The sequence below is a fragment of the Odocoileus virginianus genome, chromosome 24 (genome assembly GCF_023699985.2).
Source record: "Odocoileus virginianus isolate 20LAN1187 ecotype Illinois chromosome 24, Ovbor_1.2, whole genome shotgun sequence".
In the NCBI taxonomy this organism is placed as follows: Eukaryota; Metazoa; Chordata; class Mammalia; order Artiodactyla; family Cervidae; genus Odocoileus; species Odocoileus virginianus.
In genome coordinates this window covers 44,662,117-44,674,506 of record NC_069697.1, presented here as the reverse complement: position 1 = coordinate 44,674,506, position 12,390 = coordinate 44,662,117, and the positions used below count along the sequence as shown (strand labels likewise).

The 12,390-nt window shown below is 41.4% G+C and overlaps 1 protein-coding gene across 1 annotated transcript in view; it reads left to right on the top strand.

Annotated features, from left to right (window-relative positions):
• The first annotated feature begins 1,078 nt into the window (after nucleotides 1-1,078).
• LEMD3 (LEM domain containing 3) overlaps nucleotides 1,079-12,390 on the top strand; it is a 67,503-nt gene continuing 56,191 nt past the window's right edge. Inside the window, exon 1 of the mRNA XM_020885330.2 lies at nucleotides 1,079-2,645. Within this exon, the coding sequence (XP_020740989.2) occupies nucleotides 1,121-2,645 (1,525 nt within the window). The 5' untranslated portion in view covers nucleotides 1,079-1,120. The remainder of the gene's footprint in view (nucleotides 2,646-12,390) is intronic.

Sequence of the window (12,390 nt, the reverse complement as noted above, 5' to 3'; positions counted from 1 at the left end):
AGAGGAAAAGGGAAATGTTCTTTGCCAAACAGGGCAAATCTTATTTCTCTGAGATTCATTTCCTATTCTGTAAATGAGGGTGTTGGATATCCAGGTCTTAACTGATTCCGTTTTTTGACTGTATATGAAGGTTTCTTCTCTAAATATTCGTCTCACACTGTCTTAGCTTTGCAATGCATTAAATTAGTTTGACAAACGTTTACTGAATTTCTAGTGTCAGGCACTAATGGGTGAAGCAGGGTTCCTCCGCTCATAAAGCCTACAGTTCAAAGGCGTAAGACAATAAATAGGAAGACAAGTGCATAAAAATAATCACTAATAATAAACAAATAACTATAGGTTAGAAAGGTTCCAAGAAGAAAATAAGATGGCACGTTTTTGTTTTTTCAGTCATATAATGTGATTGGCTCTTTCAATTCCCCAAATGACGACCTGTCAAGGTTATCAGATTTTCTAAGGGGAAAAATGATGACACCTTACAACTAACTCGGGAATCAATAAGCATTACTCTTAAAGAAAACTGTACTGGGGCTGGTTTACTCTGCATATTTTCTTTGAAACATTAGAGGAGAGGCTTCTCAAAATGAGCCGCGAGAGAGACTCACTTTTTTTTTTTTTTTTTTTTTTTTGTGAGTCAAGAGGAAAGACAAAGTGAAGAGAACCAGGGCTCAGAGAAATTTGCCAATCACCTGGCCATCAAGATTTCTCTGAGTCTCTAGGCTCCCCTTGGCAGCGGGAATCTGGATGAAAAGGACTTCATCATGCCAAGAACTTCAAGTCAGATTTCCCTTCAGTTATTACTGCCCAGTGGCAGGAACCTGCAAAGAAGAGGTCAAGGTGAGGCTTGGCAAGAGGCAACTCCCGGGAAAGGCGCCGAGAAGGGCAGGGCGGAGAACAGACGGAGGAGACACCCCGACAGGAAAGCGCAGAAAAACTTTCGGCCGCTGAAGCGGCGCGCGGCTCAGGTGGCCCTTTCCCGCTCAGGTGAGCTCCTCCCGTGCCTCCCATTGGCCAAGGCGCCCGTGGCGCTGGGAGGGCGACGCAGCCCGGTCTAGTTCAGGGTCTAGGGCGGCGCGTCACTTCCGGTAGCGCGGAGCTTGTAAAACACCCTGGAGAGAAAATGGCGGCGGCAGCGGCTTCGGCGCCTCAGCAGCTCTCAGATGAGGAGCTTTTCTCTCAGCTCCGCCGTTACGGCCTATCTCCTGGCCCAGTGACGGAGAGCACCCGCCCGGTCTACCTCAAGAAGCTGAAGAAGCTTCGAGAGGAAGAGCAGCAGCAGCACCGGTCCGGGGGCCGCGGCACCAAGACGCGGAACAGTAATAACAATAACACGGCAGCCGCCACGGTCGCCGCCGCCGGACCAGCGGCGGCGGCCGTGGGGATGGGGGTCCGGCCGGTCTCCGGCGACCTCACCTACTTACGGACTCCTGGGGGCCTGGGCCGGATTTCGGCTTCGGGTCCGGAGACCCCCTTGGGAGGGCCTGGGGGCGCCTCGGCCACCCCCACGGCTGGCAGCAAAGTACTGCTGGGCTTCAGCTCGGACGAGTCGGACGTGGAGGCCAGTCCCCGGGACCAGGCCGGCGGCGGCGGCAGCGGGAGGAAAGACCGGGCTCCGCTCCAGTATCGCGGGCTCAAACCGCCGTCGGCGCCCCTGGCCGCCAGCGAGGTGACTAACAGCAACTCGGCCGAGCGGAGGAAGCCCCACTCGTGGTGGGGGTCCAGGAGGCCGGCATTCCCCGAGCTGCAGAGCCCGTCGGGGAGAGATGGGGCGGCGGACGACGAGGAGCGGGAGGGGGAAGACGGCGAGGACAGGGACCCGGAGGCCGAGGAGCCGCTGTGGTCCGGCCGGACCGTGAATGGCAGCCGGCTTCTGCCCTACAGCTGCCGGGAAAACTATTCGGACTCGGAGGAAGAGGAGGACGACGACGTGGCCCCCAGCAGACAGGTATTGAAGGACGACACCCTTTCTCGGCATCGGCCCAGGCGGGGCCACAGTAAGCCTCTCTCGCCCCTGCCTGCGAAATCGGCCGGCGGCCGGCTGGAGACCTCGGTTCAGGGAGGGGGAGGAATCGCGATGAATGACAGGGCGGCGGCCGCCGGGAGTCTAGACAGGAGCCGAAACCTCGAGGAGTCGGCGGCGGCTGAGCAGGGAGGAGGGTGTGATCCGCTGGACTCCAGCCCCATTCCTAGATACCGCGGTAACGCTAAGAAACTAAGCCCTCTCCTGCCGCCGCCACTCGCGGACATGGACTCAACCCTGGATTCGTCCACAGGCTCCCTTCTTAAAACCAATAATCATATCGGCGGCGGGGCCTTCGGCGTGGACTCCCCCAGGATTTTTTCCAACAGCCTCCCTCCCAGCGCGGCGGTGGCCGCCTCGAGTTCACTCAGGATCAATCACTCCAATCATACAGGCTCCAATCACACCTACCTGAAGAACACATACAACAAACCGAAGCTTTCCGAACCCGAGGAGGAACTTCTCCAACAATTTAAGCGGGAGGAGGTGTCCCCAACGGGGGGTTTCAGTGCCCACTATTTGTCCATGTTTCTCTTAACTGCTGCCTGCCTGTTTTTCCTCATTTTGGGACTGACATACCTAGGCATGAGAGGGACGGGAGTATCCGAGGATGGAGGACTCGGCAGTAAGTATTCAACCCCGTGGTGGAGGCAACAAAGAGAATGCTGTTAGTGGCCGGCTCTAGCCGCACTGGGCATTTTACCCGAGGTGACTTCAGCCTGCAAGCACACGGTTTAATAGTGCAACACAACACATTGAGGGCATTTGTGTCATCTTTCTTTAAGAAAGAATATGGTTATCGTGATAAGAATGATAACCCCGTGGCTGGTTTTAAGATTTTTCTGTATGAGGTATTGGGGAATTCAAAATATCATCTAAAAGAGCAAAATATTATAAGCAAGCCTGTTAGTAAAGAGCATTTAAAATGTGTGACTTAAATTTTCTTTTGTCCTGAAGTAGTAACCATATGTGGAGATGCCAGTCCAGCTACTTAAAATTTGAAGTTATTTTGATTGTTCAGGCATAGTAAAGGCAGTGGATTTTTTTTGTTTTTTCAAATTGAGTTCTAAAAGGCAGTGTAAGATCTCGTGAAACTGCAGTTAAATATTTTGTAATATTTCAGTGTTATATTTTGTAGTATTAAGTATATGTGTAGATATCTCTAATTTCTTTCAAGTGAATGAATGCAGCAAGTCAGAAGGCAAGCTTCTAAACTGATTGATTTCCCAACCCAGAGCAGCTCCACTTCCACCAGTGGAAAAAAGTAGTGGCATGGCAGTGCAGGGGTTTGCAGTCACGTTGATTTGGATTGGCCTCCAGGCCCTGCCTTTTACTTGGCTGAATGGCTGTGGGCAGTCGCAGTCACTCATTCATTAAGCCAGCATCATCTGTACTGAGCACTCGGGATACAGCAGTGGGAAGTCAAGGTGTCCCTGCCCTTCAGCACAGGAAGAAGGTGAATACTGATGACTTTATGTTCTATGAAGGATATCAGGATGGTGTCATCAGTGTACTCTGCTATGTAGGGCTTCCCTCGTAGCTCGGTTGGTACATCATCTGCCTGCAGTGCAGGAGACCTGGGTTCGATCCCTGGGTCAGGAAGATCCCCTGGAGAAGGGAATGGCAACCCACTCCAGTGTTCTTGCCTGGAGACTCCATGGACGGAGGAGCCTGGCGGTCTACAGTCCACGGGATCGCAAGAGTCGGACACAGTTAGTGACTACACCACCGCCGCCGCCTCTGTAGACGCGGTCATGGTGGGAACTGTGTGAAGTGAGGCCTGAAGCAGGGCAAGACGGCAGCCCTGTACTAGACAGGAGAGCGTTCTGGGCAGAGGTTGCAAGAGGAGGAGGGAAGGCCTGAATGAGCACGAGCCTTCCTGTAGTTACAGTGCTTTGAGCAAGGAGGAGTGAACTGGAGTGAGCTTCCCTGACATAATCTGTAAACTGATGTTAATCCTGATTAGAGTGATGCCTGGGAAGATTAGAAGAAAGTAAATTTAGTAAGATGTACTTTAAAGAAATTAGAGATATCTACACATATACTTAATACTACAAAATGTAACATTTATGACATTTAGAAAGATGTACTGCTGAATAGGTAAGTTCTCGGTGTTAGGTCCCTCTCCCCTGTACCCCGCCCCCTGAAACTTTCTACCCTTTTCACTCAACATGAATTCACTGTCATGGTTTGTATTTATAAAATTGACTTCCTAGTTCAAAATAATTAGTTTTATTTCGAAATAGTCAAAAGATGCACTCAGCAGACTTAAAGAGTGGAGTGAAAATAGAGTAAGCCTCGGTTTGGATATAGCCAATTCTAAGGTAGTCAAATAATAGATTATGATAGTCCTTAACTATAGAGGGATTAGAAGAGGACTGAAATCGAGCACTCACGTTATGGTGCCCTGGGAGCAAGACTGATATATATATATATATATATATATATTAGTGTCCTACCCCAGGTATTACAGAGCGAGACAAGAGATAAAGTCTCATATCTAGAAGTTACACTAGTAAAATTCACATAAATGACATTACCTATGAGCAGTACCTATCTGCATGCTTGTTTCTCCAGTGGAACTGGTCTGTTCTGTGAACTGGCCCTTTTTTAAGAAATAAAGGCTTTGCAAGTATTATTGCTGAATCTGCCCAGCAAACTCACAGAGGCAGATGGTGTCATCCTGACTTTATAGGTGAGGACAGTGAGACTCAAAGACGCTAAGAAATGTACCCACAGTTAAACAGCTAGTGAGTGATAGGACTAAGATTTGGTTTCAGATTTTTTTCCAACTATTAAGCCCATCCTACTTTTGGTATTATTTGTAGAGAGCTTTCTAAATTAGAGGATACTTTTATTAGAATTAAGAAAATAATTGAATACTTGGTAGGATTTCATACAGATTACTGTATGAAAGGTGCATAGTTCTGTACTAAGGTGACTTACACATCTTCTTGTCACTGTTAAGATGAATGACTAATATTTTCTTAGGCATGAAAATTTTAAATGGACTAGAAAGGGATAGGATTGCTAGGGCTTAGGTAACCCTCAATCACTTTCGCTAGTGTGGAAGGAAGGAAATTATAAAGTGGTTTGCACTTTAATAAATGGTAAATGTTAGGTAGCCTGGGGGATGGAAAGAACTGTGGCTAAGAGAGAATCCAGGTCTTAGGACTTGTCAAAATGACCTTAATCAAGTTAAGCTCTGAGCCTCGTTTTCTTACATATTAAATGGGAGAAACAATTTCTGCTGTCTGTCACAGTTGTGAGGATCAAATGACATAGTTTGTAAACAAATGTAAAGTGATATTCAAAAGTTTGGACTGCAGTTGTATTCCTGGTGAACTACAGTATATATGTGAGGAGAAATGGTTGTCATTTTTTTATATTTACTAGAGTATTTCTTGCCTATTCAGCATTTAATTTTTATTGAGTTCTGTTAAGTACATGTTGCAGATATTGATATAGAAATTTAAGTCAAAATGTGATGAATCCCTTAAATGTATTATATACTTGACCTACTATATATCCTGGTAGAAAGAAGGTGCCTGTTAGTTCAGTTAGTGTGCACACCTATGGGTGAATAGCTTCACTCCCTATATTTATGTATTCTGAATCCTTTGTCACAGTATAATGGTTAGTCAGTGCTTAACTTTAGGTTTTGTTGATCAACCAGTGTGCTTAAGGAAATCATTTACTTTGAGTAATAATTTTACCAGAAGATTGTAAGTTAAATGTGAGAGTAAGCTTTAGCAAGCTTTTATTAGTTATCTTTTAAATTAGGTATAACATATAGTAGATTAGCCCTTTAAATAGTTTATAATCATTTGATCTTTAAAAACTTCTTATCAGTACACTAGTTTTAGTAATTAAGTTACTATGAGTCTCTGCTTTCTCATCTGTAAAATTCGGGGGTTGCCTTAGGTAATGTCTATGTTCTTTCCAGCTCTAAGTTTTAAGATTCTGACTTTGAACTGCCTTACCAAAACAACTCAAGGATCAGCTTGAAGTCAACATTAGATCATGACAACACACTCAAAGAAAATAGAAAGGCAGAATAGATTAACTTTCTTAGGCTCATACAGTCATTATTTAAAAGTTGTTTTTCAGTTACAAGAGACATGATTTTCGTAGAAAATTTGAACAGACATCTATGAAGCAAAAAATGAATCAGTATTGTATGCCTCACCCCCTAGTCTCACACTCAACCCTGGCATAAGTTCAAATAATAAATTAGAACTTTCTTAATGCTTTGCATGTAAATATCAATATATTCATACATATATACGTGAGTGTGTGCACACAGACATTTTCATTGAACAGTAGAGTGCCTATTATGTGCCAAGCAATATTTTAAGCTGTAGGGATATGTGGAGCATGAGGCCGATGAAATCTCTCCTCTCATAGTGTTTACATTCTGGGGGGTTGGGGAGATGGACACGTAAACAAATGAGTTTCTGTTAGTGATAGTTGCTCACATGAGAGTAATGATAGTAAGTTGAAGGCCGTAGAGGTGACATCATACTATACATATTCTTCAGCTTATTTTTTCACTTAGTATTGTATCTTGGTTAACTTTCTGTATATTAAGCGTAAGTACAAAGCCATCATTTAAAAATCTCACCCTTCACGGGTCCCTTTCTAGTCCTTTGCTGCTGCTTAGTCGCCAGATTGTGTCCATCTCTTTTGCGACCCCGTGAACTGTAGCCCGCTAGGCTTTTCTGTCCTTGGGATTTCTCAGGCAAGAAGACTGAATGCGTTGCCGTTTTCTTTTCCATCTCATCCTATAAAAATGCTAAAATCTCTGCCATCCTGAAAATGTTATTTAACTCTGTTCTCTAGCTGTTACTTCTTCTCAGCCAAGATTAATGTCTCCTTCCTCCCCTACCATTCACTCAACCCCCATCTACTTTAGCTTTTTTTCTTTTTTTTGCTTCACTCCCTCTTCAGCATTTATTATTTGTAAACTTAAAAAAAAAAATTATTTATGTATTTTTGACTGTGCTAGGTCTTTGCTGCTACGGCATCTTTTTCTGGTTGCAGTGATCAGGGCTTACTCATTGCAGTGGCTGCTCTTGTGGAACACTGGTTCTAGGGCCTGTGGGCTTCAGTAGTTGCGCGCACAGGCTCAGTAATTGCATCTCGTGGGCTTAATTGCTCTGTTTGTGGAATCCTTCCGGACCGGAGGCCGAACCTGTGTCCCCTGTGTCCGCAGACTGATTCTCATCCTCTGTGCCGCAGTAAGTGCTGGTTTGGCTTTCTTTACCATCCTTTACCTCTGCAACCTCACTGTCTGTCCTCAGTTACTTAGTTGTCAAATCCAAGAGGTTTAAAGTTCACCTTTTGATACATTCAATGTATCAACAATTCACTTTTCATGAAACTCTGTCCTTCCCAAACTTCTGTGTCACCACTGTTGCCTACTTTTCATTTATTTGTCTGTCTATAGTTTAAATATTGGTGGTCTTGTTCTTTTGCAGTTTCCCTAGCTAGTTTCTCCTGGTTAATACCTCCCAATTTTATATTTTTTTGCCTTAGATTTGTCTCTCCTGGGTTCTTGACTTAATCATTTATTAGACAGTTTCTTCTGGATGTACCAGAAGTAACACCACCATCTGTCCTTGTCAGCTTTTGTTCTTTTACTTTGTTTCTCCTGCTTTGTTCCCTGTTTTAGTTAATGGCATTTCCATCCACCCAGAACTTAAGCTAAAAATCTTAAATTTGCCTCGATTCCATCCTTTCCTGTATCTTCCTTCCAAACTCAAATCACAGTCTAACTTGTTACCAAATCCTGAAGTTCTACCTCCTACCTATCTTTTGAATCAGTGTGTTTCTCCTCATTTCCCCACTGTCTTGCCTGAACTGTTCTTGCACTTTCCTTAACAGTTGTCTATGCTTCTGGACTGTAGCTTTTCCAGTCCATTTTTCAGTGCCAGAGGATTATTTCTAAAAAAAAAAAAAAAAAAAATATTTCATTCATGCTTAAAATTACTCAATGGCATCCCCTTACTCAGTAGATCAAATCTAAACTTGGCTAAACTGCTCATGATCTAAGTATTCCTGCCTTTTCTTGCTTCATTTCCTAATACTCCCTCATATCGCACTTTGCTTTCTGGAAAACTGGAACCTTCTGGAACACTACTTGGTGTTCACTGACTGTCATGAGGTTTTTGTGCCTTTGTGTATGTTATTCCCTTCTTTGAGAAGGTTGTTTCTTAGTAACTGCTATTCATTCTTAAAAGTCTCACCTCTGCCTACTCTTGACTCTCTATCCTCTTTACCCTGGAGTTTGGCTCATCATTTGCTGCTTGAATAAGATCTTTCGCATTCTTCATATCATTAGTTCAGCGTTTATAATTGTGTGTGCCCACGGTGCCACATAGATCACATCTCCTTGAGGTACTGTTCCTACAGGAGGAATTGAGTATACTGGTAAAGAGCACAGGCTTTTCATCAGTTCTGTGTGTGAATCCCTCCTGTCTCGCTTGACCACAGGGTCATGAGAGGACAGTAATACCACTGATGGGGATTAGAGATGCTGAAAAGGGATTTTGGGGGAGAAAGGTGGCATAGAGAAAATTAGTTTATTTGAAGCTTATTTTTTGAGTTATTTAAGTGGAAATAACCTGTAGGCTATTGTAGTTGCACAATTGGATTAAAGATGAGAGAGAGGTGCGTAATGTGAAAGTAAAGTGCTGTTTATTAAGGGAATAGATAACTTTTTAATATTTGTTTCTTTTTAATGTGGGTGTTTTCTTTTTCAAGACAAGATCAAGTGCTACAAAGGGTACTGTAGTTTTTTAAAATTATGTTTTTACTTTTTCAAGCAGTTTGACTAGCCAAAAGATCTAAAACTTAGTAATAAAATAGGTATAAAAATTTTGAAAATTATTTGTTGCTCTCATTCTTGAAGAATGAAAGCTGAGTGAGCTTGAAGTTTTTAAAAGTTGATCACTTTGTAAGAAAAAAATTCTTAAACCTCCAGGAATATTCATGGGAAAACCAGGGGTTTGTATACTTTAGTTTGATGATTTGAGAAATTAAAATCTACTATATAAAAATATATTTTATCTGAAAATTATCTCTAGCATAATTTAAAATAAAAATCATCAGAAAACTTGTAAATCCCCTATGAATACATTCATGGAGTCTAGTTTGAAACACTGGCATAAATATTAGGGTGTGGATCATTTAGAAAGAAACCTGGGTTTGAATTTGGGTCTTTCCTCTTGTTAGCTTTTTATTGAAGGCAAGTTGCTGAACCACTATAAACCTCAATTTTCTCACCTGTAAAATAGAGTTGTGAGAATTAAATGAAATAATGCATGTAAATTACTTGGCTCAGTAGATGACACATATAATAGTAATAGCAGCTAATCCTTATGTAGCACTTTGTGCCAGGCACTGAACCTAAACAGTTGTAATTGTTACGCAATCTTTATGAGGCAGGTGTTTATCCCATTTTGTAGATAGGGAAACTGAGACACAGAAGTTGCGTAATCTGCCTTCGGCCGTGAGTGCAGAGGCAGTGTTTAGACTTAGACGGTGGCCCTTACCCTCTCTGCTAGATTGCCTTTTAGCGTGTGGACACACATAAAGGCTCTGTATGTGTCCTCTACTACTATTATCTGGACAGTTTTCAAAAATGTGGACAGGTGAAGCAACTTAATACATGAAATCCTAGAGTGCCAAGGGTAATCTGTGAATCAACTTCGTTAGGACAGGAAATTACAGAGTTTTACTCACTTGACATTTAGGAATGGTGTGGAACCATTTATCCTTACTTAGATTTTAGATTAATTAATTCACTGATGTATGAGGAGGGCAGTCTGCTGTAATATAACACAAGTTACATAATATGTAAAACCATAAGGCATATGATACTATTTCTAATTCTTGAAAGATTGGCCTAGTCTCAAAAGTGGTGGGAAAGTGGTCCTCTGGTTTGTATTACCACTTTAAAACTTATGTTTTCCATTGTTCATTTTCAAGATGTAAAAATCTTTCAAGTATAATACATTTGTTCTCTCATTTTTGCACCTTTTAAAAGCGCTTTGTATGTATTTTCCTATGCTTATAATTTATTTCAATGGGAATGAAGCATTCTAAAATTTCTTGGATTTAAAAAAAATTAGATATTTTCATTATTTCTCAGTAGAGTTATGAATTCTTAAAGAGTTATGAAGTCTTAAAATACAAAATAACTTCTCCTTGCTGAGAAGTATTTTATTTAAATGAAAGGAACCTCAGACCAAACAGGTTATAACATCAGTGCAAAGAGATATTTATCTAGTTTATAAGAGTTTAAAACTGAAGTAATCTTTAAAATATACGGTAAGCGAGTAATAGCAGCTTCTTTATGAAAAGTGTATTACTAATGGTATATCTTTATTCTTATCCTGTATTAATTTAGTATACATGAAAAATTGCTACTATTTAATTTGGGAACCAAGCCCATACTGATTGTATAAATTATTATAAGTTATTGTCTCATAGCTTTAGATTTTGACTTCATACTCAGAATTTATTTTTAATAGATTTTAAAGTGAACCAGTAGCAGTGTATTTGGATTTTGGTGTTTTAATAATGTAAGTTTTAACCTGAATCTCACAAGTGGTAGTTCAAAACAAAACTTGATCTAATTAATACTCTTCATTAACATCACTCTGAAAAATAATTTTTAAACAAGAATTGACCAAGAGGGAAGTGTTTAGGTTTTAGTTTTTATCAAACATTTTTATAGTTAGGTTTTACATGTTTTATCTTCTTTTGAAAATATATTTCTAAGGAATTACCTTTTTAAAAGGATTATAAAAATTTATACTAACAGGTAATAATATCTGAAAATAAAGTAACAAGTCTATCATATAGAAACCATCAGTATTACTTTTACAAGGCCTTAATTTTTTTTCTTTATTTCTAGAGGTATAGATTTTAAAGAGGCTTCCCAGGTGGCTCAGTGGTAAAGAATCACCCTGCCAATACAGGAGATGCAGGAGAGCAAGTTCCATCTCTGGGTTCAGATAGAGGAAATGGCATCTCATTCCAGTATTCTTGCCTGGAAGATCCCATGGACGGAGGAGCCTGGTGGGCCACAGTCCATGGGGTCTCAAGGAGTTGGACATGACTGACTGAGCACACGTGGAGTTTCAAGTTACACCATTTGTTTTGTCTTGGTAGCAGAGTTACTGCTCTGTGTCCATAGTTTGTTGCTTATAATGTTTTTGCACAATGACTTATGCATTCATTTTTATAGCTGTATTGATATCAAATGGCAAGCTAATATTTATAAATAAGGCTTGGGTGCAAAACTCTGCAAGTTAGTGATAAGTGATGAAGAATGTACCAACAAAATTGCTCCCCTGTCCTGAATATACATGAATGGGGAAAACATCCTTTGGGAGCAGTGGGCATTTTAACACATGGAACATCAATTTTATTTTGCAGTTTGAGACCTCTTTTACATGTATATACGTACAAAAGGAATTTGCTAATTGTGGCTAATTCCAGAAAGCACTTTGTACTTACAAAGGAAACTTTTGCTCTGTAGAAATTCACCTAGATATAATTTTTTAAATTTACATATAAAGAGAGTAATTGAAATTAATTGACAGATGGAAATCTTTAGCCTATCTGTTTCTTCTAGTCCCTGGGGTGTGGCTTAGAACCTTGCTCAGCCTTAGTAATGACTTCCCAGATTAAGGATACCTATTGCTGCTAAGTCACTTCAGTCGTGTCTGACTCTGTGCGACCCCATCCCTGGGATTCTCCAGGCAAGAACACTGGAGTGGGTTCCCATTTCCTTCTCCAACGCATAAAAGTGAAAAGTGAAAGTGCTCACTCATGTCCGACTCTTCGAGACCCCATGGACTGCAGCCTACCAGGCTCCTCCGTCCATGGGATTTTCCAGGCAAGAGGACTGGAGTGGGGTGCCATTGCCTTCTCCAAGGATACCTATTAAGGTATCACAAATGCTTGCTTTCTTGACTTAGTTCACTTGAAGGAACATTGTCCTAGTCATTCATCCATTTACTCACTTATAAATTATTTATTGGGCACCTACAGATGTGATTCTAGGAGATGAGTATATACTTTCTAGAACTATAGGAGTGACACATTTTCCCAACACACCACCTCCCGCCTCTCCCCTTGCATTCTTTTCTTTCTCCTAAATTTATGTACTAGCTAGCCTTCAGAGTTGAAATTTCGTTACTGTGCAGCATTGTTTCAGATTTGTATATTGTAACTTGGGAAAGATGACTTTAAAACATAGTTTCTGCAAATTTGAATACTCCCTATGGTAAAGTTTACCACAAAAGAAATAGTTTCATTTCTTACAGGATTTTAGAAGTAATAAAGTGTATGGCTGG